This window comes from Nomascus leucogenys, chromosome 19 (genome assembly GCF_006542625.1).
Source record: "Nomascus leucogenys isolate Asia chromosome 19, Asia_NLE_v1, whole genome shotgun sequence".
NCBI lineage: Eukaryota > Metazoa > Chordata > Mammalia > Primates > Hylobatidae > Nomascus > Nomascus leucogenys.
In genome coordinates this window covers 36818315-36830944 of record NC_044399.1, presented here as the reverse complement: position 1 = coordinate 36830944, position 12630 = coordinate 36818315, and the positions used below count along the sequence as shown (strand labels likewise).

The following is a 12630-nucleotide window of genomic DNA, read 5'->3' as shown; positions in this document are numbered from 1 at the left end:
CTGAGATTTGCGCCATTGCAACAAGTACAATTTGGAGTATAAATATGATGGGTTGGTAGCCCAATGACAAATCTAGAAATTAACTATATAAAAAGATACAGAAGCTGCAAAAGAGTGTGATCTATAAGCTTGTGACCAGATTTTGGTTAACCTTTGGACAAGTGACATTGACATACAGGAATCGACATTACATTTTTGGCTTGTATTCAGGCCAGAATGCTTTTTTACATTAAGAAGTAGCTTTCTCAGCAGGGCATGGTGGCTGTAATCCCAGCACTTTGGGAAGCAGAGGCGGGCGGATCACGAGGTCAAGAGATCAAGACCATCCTGGTCAACGTGGTGAAACCCCATCTACTAAAAATACAAAAATTAGCTGGGCATGGTAGTGTGCGCCTGTAGTCCCAGCTGCTCGGGAGGCTGAGGCAGGAGAATCGCTTGAATCCAGGAGACGGAGGGAGGTTGCAGTGAGCTCAGATTGCGGCACTGCACTCCAGCCTGGCCACAGAGTGAGACTGTCTCAAAAAAAAAAAAAAAAAAAAAGTAGCTTTTTCACACAACAGGAAGGAAAGGCCTGAATAAGACACACTTGGTATTTTTATCCAGGTTACCTCAGTCTCTCAAGATTTTTTCTCCATTAAAGTATAACTACTTATTTTAGTAAATATTCAACTCATTCAATAAAAATTTATTTAGTGCCTACTATGTACCAGACATTTCAAGGTGTTAGGGGTACAAAAAGAAATGGAAAAAAAACCCCAAAAACCCATGAAGCTCTATTATTTTATAACTTAAAATATATGTTACACTTTAGAAACCAAGATTATGCTGCATATTAAAAAATTATTAAAACATAATACTCAAAGAACTTGTAAATGGGCTAAATGAATTGGCTGCAACGTATTATTAAGAACTATTTGTACTTGTCATAATCTGGGTTCCACTTTGGCTTAATACTATTTTGAAGCATTAACATTTACATTCTCAGATATGAAATGATACAAATTCAAATTCCTTCAACAACAACTGAGACAGAAATGATTTTAGATTACCTGAGCATCTGAGACTTCTTACTGTTCAAGGAACTCATTAAAGCAGAGGATGTATGGGAATTTCATAATAGCAAGTTTAGCAAACAGAATGAAAACTAGTTTCTAGCTTTTCATGTCTTAAATTTGTCTTCTATAAACTATAATTTCCTTTGGCTAGTGACACTGGTCAGATATGATTCAGACAGGGCCATTGGCAAAAGATAGATATAATTTACTGAGTATAAACTACTGGGTACCTATATTAATATGCATTCTTTCTGGTAAAGTTTAGGACAAAGTGAAAGAGAAATGATTAGACATGTGCTTGCTCATATTCTGGGTCAAGAGAATCTGCAGTTATTGTCTTCTGTCTCTAGGGGAAGATTCAATTGAAGCTTCATGAGGTTCCTGTTCTTGTTTTATAGGGTTTTCAAGGGAGGGGGTCAGGGAGAACTGAACAAAGGAAATATGAGCTGGAACAGTGCTGTCCAACTGAACTTTCTGCAAGAATGGAAAATGTTCTATACATGTACTGTCTAATACGATAGCCACTAGCACATACGGTTACTGAATACTTGAAATGTGACTAGTTAGAACTGAGGAATTGAAATTTCATTTAATTTTAATCTATTTAAAAAGACAAATGCATGCTGTATGCAGTGGCTCATGCCTATAATCCCAGCACTCAGGAAGGCAGAGGTAGGAGCTCAGGAGTTGAGACCAGCCTGGGCAACACAGAGAGACTGTGTTCTTCACAAAAAGGAAAAAAGAAAAGAAGAGAAAAGAAAGGAAGGAAGATGAAAGAAGGAAGGAAGGCAGGCAGGAAGGAAGGGGCACATATGGTTAGTGGCTACTATACTGGACAATACAGATCTAGAAAGATTAAAAAACTAAATTAGAGGTCCTAAAATCCTAATGAATGTAAACAAGGTAGGTGCTGTTATAGGAAAATGCTTACTGAAAGCTCTGTTGCTGAATCAGAAGTTAAAACCATGCAGGAGAAAGCTTCCTAAATGTGGTTTACAAGCCTGTGTAAATTCAGAGCCTACAATTAAATGCTGTTAAGTGGTATACAAGCTAATAACTTTGGCTTTGGGAATCCCTGTGAACCCCCAAGTCATTTTCAGGTTGACTTCTATATAGGAATAAGGTAAACATTGGTTTGGGAAACTTTCTAGTGACAAAGTGATTTTTTCCCCTCAACCTCAGGACAATTAGAATCATTCCCAGGCTCCTCCTCTCTTTGTGACTAAATTTCCCTAGGCCTGGGTCACACCCCTAGCTACCCCATAGTTCCATTCTAATCCTGAACCAGGAAGTCAATGCTTTGAGACATCTGGCAGGATTTCCTGAGGCTGATTATCCAGAGCGTAAAGATCTGCTTAGCAGCCACATTCCAAAGTCTTCCGAAGGTTTCTCCAGAAAAAGTGGGAAAAATAAAAAAGGAAAGCAACAAACCTTAAGGACACACGAAAAGGCCAGGTGTTGTGTGTTATCTTTCATCATAGAATGTAAAGTACAGCTAAAGCCAAAGGTACATAAAAAGTTCTGCTTTGAGTTTAAGTAGCCATCCCATACCACCCCATCCCCGCCCCCGCACCATCCTTTTTAACTCAATAGAAGGAAAAAGGAGGCATAGCATTTGGTAAAAGCAAGGTTTAAGGACATGGATAAACAAAACAGATTGTAGTTTAAGTGGGATCTCTTTGAATCTGGGACCACTGGTATACAACCACAAAGGGTAGGTGCCCTAGAATCACCAAAGTGAATCATTACTGACTACAATAGAGTAGGCCAGGTGCAAGGCTCATGCCTGTAATCCCAGCACTTTGGGAAGCCAAAGTGGGAGGAACGCTTAAGCCCAGGAGTTCAAAGACCAGCCTGGCCAACATAAGGAAATCTCGTCTCCAGAAAAATAAGGAAAAAACAAACAAACAAACAAAAAACCCAAATAGCTGGGTATGGTGGTGCATGCCTGTACTTCTAGCTACTTAGGAGGCTGAGGTGGAAGGGTTCCTAGAGCCCAGGAGGAATTTGAGGCTGTAGTGAGCTGTGACTGCATCACGGCACTTCAGCCTGGGCAACAGAGCGAGACACTGTCTCAAAAAAAGAACTAAAAAGGCAGCTTTTTTTCCCTGGAAATGTAACTTTGAAACCACTTGCTTTATATTGTGACTATCTAAAGATCAGATGAAGGTATGGAATAATGGTAAATTGGAAACACACGACCAAAGACATTCACTAAACATTCTTGTTTCTCAAGACTGTGGCTAAGATACTTATGTTCTTTAGTTTTAGGTCTTGTACTTTAACAGCAGAACTGCACAAGATATTTTTGTGATAAAAGGCAACTGGGGCCAGGCACGGTGACTCACGCCTGTAATCTCAGCACTTTGGGAGGCTGAGGCGGGTGGATCACTTGAGGTCAGGAGTTTGAAACTGGCCAATTAGCAAAACCCCGTCTCTACTAAAAATAAAAAATTAGTTGGGCATAGTGGTACACACCTGTAATCCCAGCTACTCAGGAGGCTGAGGCAGGACAATCGCTTGGACCCGGGAGGCGGAGGTTGCAGTGAGCCGAGATTGAGCCACTGCACTCCAGTCTGGGCAACAGAGTGATGACACTCCGTCCCCGCCAAAAAAACCCAAAAAACAAAAACAAAAAAAAACAACTGGAACAGGTTACTTAAAAAGCAGTTTTCACATTTTGAAATGGTACCACCATACCTGTCATTAGAGGAGAAATCCATTCCTAGGACGATGCTTTCTTCAGTGTCTTGTCTACCATTAGTTGAAACCACTACCATATAGCGTGTTCGATTCTGGTAAGTACTTTCCAGTCTTACAGCCTGGAAGTTAGCAGACAACAGAGAAATTATGAAATTTAGGACATTAATTTCAGATCATTTCAACCCTTTTTTATCAGCATCTTAAAGCATACTCAGGAAGGCAGCAGAGCCAGTAGTTAGGAGACATAAATTAAAATCTCAGCTCGTATACTAGCTGTAAAACCTTTGGTAAGTTACTAAATTAATTGGAGGGAGATATAATAATACCTGTCAGGTTGTTTTAAGAATCTTATAAAATAATACATGTAAAGCACAGTGCTTGGCACACAGTAAATGCTCAATAAGATGTTTGTTATTAGCGTAATTTGTACTAATTACCACAGTGTGTAATAATGACTGAAGAGGGAAATGTGAGGTATATGAATGTGAGCATTGGTCTCAGAGATGCAATTCCCACAAACAATTATAAATATGGAGCAAACTATTAGCATCATCTAAGGGGAGTACTGACTTTGCTATACTGAATTCCTGCATGTTAATGCACTATAAGAATTTCTTTAGTTTCAGTGATAATTAAAGGAGATTGCATTTTCAGGAACTTCTCATTTTTTGTCAAAAGTTTTAATTTATTGCTTAATTAAATTTTAAAAGGACCCTCAGAAAATTTGAATATGGACAGGGTCTTAGATGAAATTAAGGATTTACTGTTAATGTAATAACAGCATTGTGGTTACTGTGACTTTTTCTTAAGTACCTGGAGTGAAATGACATGGTTTCTGAGTTTTACTTTAAAATGTTCCAACAAAAAAATTTAACAGGGAGTGGGGACAGATGAAAGAAATCAGACAAAAGGTTGATGGTTATTAAAGCTGAGTAATGGCCAGGCGCGGTGGCTCATGCCTGTAATCCCAGCACTTTGGGAGGCCAAGGTAGGCAGATCACCTGAGGTCAGGAGTTCAAGACCAGCCTGGCCAACATGGTGAAACACTGTCTCTACCAAAAATACAAAAAGATTAGCTGGGCGTGGTGGCGCACACCTGTAATCCCAGCTACTCATGAGGCTGAGGCAGGAGGATCACTGGAACCCAGGAGGCGGAGGTTGCAGTGAGCTGAGATCATGCCACTGCCCTCCAGCCTAGGCGACAGAGTGAGACTCTGGTTCAAAAAAAAAAAAAAGGTCAGTAATGAGTTTATGAAGATGTACTTTCTTTTTTATTTTTTTTTTTTTGAGACAGAGTTTCGCTCTTGTTGCTCAGGCTGGAGTGCAATGGTGTGATCTCGGCTCACCGCAACCTCTGCCTCCCAAGTTCAAGTGATTCTCCTGCCTCAGCCTCCCGAGTAGCTGGGATTATAGGCATGAGCCACCACGTCCAGCTAATTTTGTATTTTTAGTAGAGACGGGGTTTCTCCATGTTGGTCAGGCTGGTCTCGAACTCCCAAGCTCAGGTGGTCTGCCCACCTCGGCCTCACAAGATGTTGGGGTTTACAGGCGTGAGCCACCGCGCCCGGCCTTCATAAGTTCAAAAAGGTATCTTATAAGCCTTAAAAATAAAACAACTACAGGCAACACATTCAAATATTTATTACACATATATTATATATACAATAACAATGCCAAGTGCTGAGGATTCAGTGGTAGAAGAGAGAGACATGATCTATGCCCTCATCGAGTGTATAGTCTAGGCTACTCTTCTTTCGTTTGTCAATAATAGTTTAAAAATGACAGGTTTTTTTTTTGTTTTAAGAGACGGAGTCTTGCTCTGTCTCTCAGGCTGGAGTGCAGTGGTGTGATCTCGGCTCACTGCAACCTCCACCTCTCAGGTTCAAGCAATTCTCCTGCCTCAGCCTCTTGGGTAGCTGGGACTACAGGCACATGCTGCCACGCCCGGCTAATTTTTTTTTTGTATTTTAGTACAGATGGGGTTTCACCGCATTGCCCAGGCTGGTCTCGAACTCTGAACTCAGGCAATCCACCTGCCTCGGCCTCCCAAAGTGCTAGGATTACAGGCACGAGCCACTGCACCCAGCCTTTTCTTTTTTTCTTTTTTTTTTTGAGACAAGGTCTCCCTCTGTCACCCAGGCTGGAGTGCAATGGCGTGATCTTGGCTCACTGCAACCTCTGCTTCCTGGGTTCAAGCGATTCTCCTGCCTCAGCCTCCCAGGTAACTGGGATTATTACAGGTGCATGCCACCACGCCTGGCTAATTTTTGTATTTTTATAGAAACAGGGTTTTACCATGTTGGCCAGATGGCCAGGCTGGTCTCGAACTCCTGCCTCAGGTGATCCACCCACCTCAGCCTCCCAAAGTGCTGGGATTACAGGCATGAGCCACCCACCTGGTAAAATGACAGATCTTTGAAGCCAGAAAAATGTGCTCTGGAGGCAAATTCTTCTGCATAAAATAACCCCTATTCCTTAGAGAAACAGAATTCTAATCCATCAACTGGCTCATTATATTTGTCAGAAATTTCTATTTGGAATTTTTTTTTCAGTGCTGCTGTTCTTGCAGTCTCCCTCTTAACTCTGTCACTATTCCAAAATGGCCAGGCCAAGGGAAAAAGAGGCATAGTTACACGGCTCAAATGACCCATTTAGCAAGGCAGAGGTGAGACTCCCATGGCTATCTTTTTGTCTCTATTCTGATACTCCTAGGAAAAGCTAGGGAAGCACAAACGGCAGAAGTGGCTACATTAAATCTTGTTTCTAATAAGAACGGATATAACAAGAATGTAATGCTTACCATTCTGATGCCAAATGCGTAAGATAGAGAGCTGTACTTTTGACTTCACGTTCCGTGAAGCAATTGAGCATTTAAAACCAAATTCACTTATAAGAAGCTAGGCGGAACTAACATTTAAATGGACTAAGATCTAGAAGGCTGGGATCAAGGGTGGGACATTATACACAAAGAACAATGAATAAATAGTAAATGTACATGTGGCAGACCGGGAGGCAGTACTGACTCTTTCTCTGATTGTAGAAACACTCTACAACATGTTAATTAATCAGAAATCCTGGTGCAGGTAAACTGGATTTTCTTATAAACAAGATCTTGCATATTATTACATATTTATATTTGGGCCTCCCTTGGCCCAAGTTTCCTGAATGTGTTAGAGGCTCTTTTATTCTCTGTCAGCGCTCCAGGAATTTCTGGCAAGGCTCAAATACAAATGGCCTGGGAACAACTGAACTTTGTTTCTGACAATTTATCTACAGCTCCTACACCAACTGATTGGCTAAGTCAAAGCTGATAAAAGGAAAAATATAACTTTCATAAGTATTATCTATAATGCAAGTTACCAGCCAAATTAGAAGTGGGCTGCAAGAGTTTCTTTGTAAGTGATATTCACTGAAAACATTAGTGTTTTTTTTTTCTTTTTTTTGAGATGGAGTCTCACTCTGCCACCCAGGCTGAAGTGCAGTGGTGTGATCTTGGCTCACTGCAACCTCTGCCCCCCAGGTTCAAGCGATTCTCCTGCCTCAGCCTCCCAAGTAAACGGGATTACAGGCACCTGCCACTGCGCCTGGCTAATTTTTGTGTTTTTAGTAGAGATGGGGTTTCACCATGTTGGCCAGGATGCTCTCCATCTCTTGACCTTGTGATCCACCCGCCTCGGCCTCCCAAAGTGCTGGGATTACAGGTGGGAGCCACTGCGCCCGGCTAGTTGTCTCTTTAAAGTTTATTTTATAATATCAAAAGCATTTCAAATGTTTGGCTCTCCCTTGCTTACTCAAACTGTAACAGAAGTTCCCAAACCTAATGAGAAGGGCCCTAGAGATTTAATACTGACTTAGGCTTGAATAACATGCATATCTCAGATCTATTCAATTTTAACCTTCTTTTTTGTTTTTATGTTTCACTCTGTTACCCAGGCTGGAATGCAGTGGGGTGATCTGCAACCTCTGCCCCCCGGGGTCAAGCAATCCTCCCACCTCAGCCTCCCGAAGAGCTGGGACCACAAGTGCCCACCACCATGCTTGGCTAATTTTTTGTATCTTTGGTAGAGATGGAGTTTCACCATGTTGTCCAGACTGGTCAATTTTAAGCTTCTTAAATGGAAGAATAGCACTTACGAGTTCCTGGAATTTGATCACAGGCCTCTAGACAGTACCTACAGTATTAATTCAACACCTATATCCTAATTAGAAGGATGAGATAAAAATCTTTGAAGAAAAAATTCTGAAATGTGAGGGGATAAACCCAAGACTTTAAAGTTCCTTTTAGGCTGGGCGCGGTGGCTCACGCCTGTAATCCCAAAACTTTGGGAGGCTGAGGCAGGCGTATCGCTTGAGGTCAGGAGTTTGAGATCAGCCTGGCCAACATGGCAAAATCCTCTCTCTACTAAAAATACAAAAAAAATTAGCTGGGTGTGGTGGCGTGTGTCTATAATCCCAGCTACTCAGGAGGCTGAGGCAGGAGAATTGCTGGAACCCAGGAGGAGGAGGTTGCAGTAGGTTGAGATCACTCCACTCCAGCCTGGGCGACAGGGCAAGTGAGACTCTCAAAAAAAAAAAAAAAGTTCCTTTTAAGCTTCAAGATTCTAGGTTAAGGAATTAAAAATCTATGTGCCACAGCCATAAGGAAAAGTCTAACGCCCATCCTGGTTTGAGGTTTATTTCATATTCCTCTGTTGGAGATAAGATTGAGCAAAATCTAATAATTTAATTTATTAACACAATCAAATAAATTTAAAATGGCAATTTTTTACATAATATCCTAATTTTGAAAATGACAGCATTTCCAATGTTTCTTCAGTCTCCAGAACCTACATTGAAATCAATGACCGGAATAAGACAATAATTGAGATGCATTTGATTAATCAACTAAAGTTCTCCTTGAAAAGGACACTACTGAAGTCCATTTTAATTGTCTAAACAAAACAATATTCTGGATTTTAAAACTTGGCAGCAATAGTAACTGAGATTATATTTCCAAGAAACTACATTTACTGCCTCAATGTGGAATCCTATTACAAGTTACAGGTGAATTGGATCCAGCAATCTTAGGACTGAAGTAGGTCTGAGAAGCCATCCCCTGCCTCTTTATTCCTGAAGAACCCAACCTGTTTTCAAAGCTCATCTATTAAAGAATAATGCTATTCCCTCGGCATCCAATTTAAATGCTTAACCTAATTACAAGCAGTTTACAAACACCACCTGATAAAAGAGCTGCTCTTCTTGGCTTACAGCGGTGGCTCACACCTGTAATCCCAGCACTTTGGGAGGCTGAGGTGGTGGATCACTTGAAGTCAGGAGTTTGAAACTAGCCCAGCCATGATAGTGAAACCCGGTCTCTACTAAAAATACAAAAATTAGCGGGGCATCATGGCATGTACCTGTAATCCCAGCTACTCAGGAGGCTGAGTCATGAGAATCGGTTGAACCCAGGAGGCAGAGGCTGCAGTAAGCCGAGAACACACCACTGCATTCCAGCCTCAGTGACAAAGCGAGATCCACCTCAAAAAAAAAAAAAAAAAAAAAAAAAAAGAGCTTCTCTCCACAGCATCATCTAACATCAGGAAATACTCCTCCTTAAGCTTAAACTGTACCTTTGCCTTTAATTTCTTTTCACTGCTGGATGCAGTGGCTCACGCCTATAATCCCAGCCCTTTGGGAAGCCAAGGCAGGCAGATCACCTGAGGTCGGGAGTTTGAGACCTGCCTGGCCAATATGGAGAAACCCCGTCTCTCCTAAAAATACAAAAAATTAGCCAGGCGTGGTGGCGTATGCCCGTAATCCCAGCTATTCAGGAGGCTGAGGCAGGAGAATCACTTGAACCTGGGAGACAGAGGTTATGGTGAGCCAAGATTATGCCATTGTACTGCAGCCTGGGCAAGAGTGAAACTCTGTCTCAAAAAAAAAAAAGACTTAATTTCTTTTCACCAAGAGTCTTACATGCATGCCCCTGTGTGCATGATGTAAGACTCTTGGTGAAAAGAAATTAATTACCCCCAGTAAACTACATTATAAAGGCCCAATGTCTAAGACAGGCAGTTCACCCAATCCATCAGAGAGAAAGGTTCCAAAAGTAGGTAAATATTAAATGCTAGTCAAAAGAATGAAGCAAAATCAATAGCCAAAATTAAAAACAGGCTTCACTTGTGACACTAGTAAACTAAAGAACACTGTCTTCAAAAGAAAAAGATTAGAGATTGAGGAAGTCTCTGAATTTTTTTTTAAATCAGTCTGTCTCTATGAAATTCTTAAATATGAATTATATTCTGTGTAGCCATTAAAAACCATGATTTATTTATTGACATGGAAAGATATCCATGATAAACTATGAAGAAAATAGGTTACAAAAAGGTATTTCTATTTTTATCACATTTTCGTAGAAACAAAACAATGCTCTTCCTCTCACTCTTTACACACACACACACACACACACACACACACTGTCTCTCTCTCTCTCTCTCTCTCATATATACATATTTAAAAAAAGAGTGGAAGGATACTTATCCAAATTGCTGAGAACGATTTTCTCAGAATGTAGAATAGAGTGATTTTTACTTTATTTATACCTTTTTGCATTGTTTGGGAGAAAAAAAACCCCACATAATACATTTATAGCTAGAAAAAATAAACCAATTTCCATTTTAGAAAGCAACATATGATGAAAACCAAAATCATAAAGTTCTCATTTTCTTAAATTCTCCTGCAAAGTACTCAAAATAAGACCTCTTTGTACCTTATTAACACTTCAGCTTTAGTTAAGAACATCAATTGAAAGTTACTTCAAATGTCTTGAAAATTCTTAATTTCTCAGATTAATGTTTTAATTAAATGGTTGATCTTTGGTAACGTGCAAGAGTACTATAAAACCACTTCCTTTATTTTACTAGCTACAGTTTTCCTAAGTACTACAGTTAATGCTTGATGCCTGTATTTGGAACACAGAACTTCCCTGGAGGGAAAGATTGGCTTCGTCCTATTTTCTTTCTTTTTTTCTTTTTTGAGACAGAGTCTAGCTCTGTGGCCCAGGCTGGAGTGCAGTGGCGTGATGTTGGCTCACTGCAAGCTCTGCCTCCCGGGTTCATGCCATTCTCCTGCCTCAGCCTCCTGAGTAGCTGGGACTACAGGCGCCTGCCACCGTGCCCGGCTAATTTTTTGTATTTTTAGTAGAGACGGGGTTTCACCGTGTTAGCCAGGATGGTCTCGATCTCCTGACCTCGTGATCCGCCCGCCTCGGCCTCCCAAAGTGCTGGGATTATAGGCGTGAGCCACCATGCCCGGCCTATTTTCAATGCTAAAGCAAAATGTGTGGTTTGGTTGGGTTATTTAAAAAATAAAGGCAAGACTTTCAGCCGGGCGCGGTGGCGCATGCCTGTAATCCCAGCACTTTGGGAGGCCGAGATGGGCAGATCATTTGAGGTCAGGAGTTCAAGACCAGCCTAGCCAACATGGTGAAAGCCTGTCTCTACTAAAAATACAAACAATTAGCCGGGTATGGTGGCGTGTGCCTGTAATCCCAGCTACTCGGGGGGCTAAGACAGGAGAATCACTTGAACCCAGGAGGCAGAGGTTGCAATGGGCCGAGATCGAGCCACTGCACACCAGCCTGGGCGACAGAGCAAGACTCCGTCTCAAAAAATATATAAATAAATAAAAAATAAAAAAAAAGTAAGTGGACTATTAAACTTTTAACCTTCTGCACAAATCTTAAGAGTTTCAGCATTCCAAATTTAACTCAAAACAAAAGCCTTTGCTTTGAGTCTACAAATGCTCCTTTCAGTTAGAGAAGTGCTAATTTGTCCAAAGTCATACAATGCATTGACTCATTTTCTTGAAGATGACTCACTCAATAATCTGAAACATAATGACTATGTGTTTGTAACAACTCAAAACAACTGTAAAACGGCTTGTCATTTGAACTTTGAATTCAGAGGCATCAGTTACATTTTCTGAATTTGTATTTCATAAATGTAAAGCAGCTGAAGATGCATATTTTAGTAAGAAAAGAATTGCCAGCTCTGCCTTCGTAACTGCTTCCTTCATGTTCTTCCAAGTCTCTATGTAGTTAAAATTATTTTAATATTTAGAGGTTCAAACCAAATTCCAGGTTATCAATAAGAAAACGATAAAGTGATGTTAGATCTCTTTAAAGCTTTAGCTTTACCAAAATACACAAATGTTGAAAGCTATCAGCAAATATTTACTGGGCATCCAGTATGTGCAAGTGACTGTTGTTACGGGTTTTCAAAGAGGTGTACTCCAAGTGTGATTCCTGGATCAGCAGCATCAGCAGTGTTTCAAAACTGGCTTAAAAATACAAATTATCTCTGCTTCCCCTTTACTAATCAAACTCCGCGTGTGGAGTCCACCAATTGGTGATTGAACAAAGCTCTCCAGGTGATTCTGATTTACTTTAAAGTTTGAGAATCATTGCTTCAGATGATGATGATGATTATTATTAGAGGGTCTTGCATGTTGCCCAGGTTGAGGGCAGTGGTGTGATCACGGCTCACTGCAGCCTTGACCTGCCAGGCTCAGGCAATACTCCTACCTCAGCCTCCCAAGTAGCTGGCATGTCACTATGCCCAGCCAATTTTTTACTTTTTGTAGAGACAGGGTTTTGCCATGTTGCCTAGGCTGGTCTTGAACTCCTGGGCTCAAGCGATCCTCCTGCCTTGGCCTCCCAAAATGCTAGGATTACGGACATGAGCCACCACACCCCAATCACTCCAGATTATTAATACTGTAAGAATGGCATCCCCCCGTTCCCTTTTAAATAACAATAATAACATTATTATTATTTTTTGAGACGGAATCTCGTTCTGCCGCCCAGGTTGGAGTGTAATGGCGCAATCTCGGC

At 41.0% G+C, this 12630-nt stretch overlaps 1 protein-coding gene across 6 annotated transcripts in view; it reads right to left on the bottom strand.

Annotated features, from left to right (window-relative positions):
• The window catches only part of SSH2 (slingshot protein phosphatase 2), a 306875-nt gene that overhangs the window by 56151 nt on the left and 238094 nt on the right, over positions 1–12630 (bottom strand). For all 6 annotated transcript variants that reach the window (XM_003277077.4, XM_012503542.1, XM_030800117.1 and 3 more), the window contains one exon: positions 3756–3877. In XM_003277077.4, coding sequence (XP_003277125.2) covers positions 3756–3877 — 122 coding nt within the window. The remainder of the gene's footprint in view (positions 1–3755; positions 3878–12630) is intronic.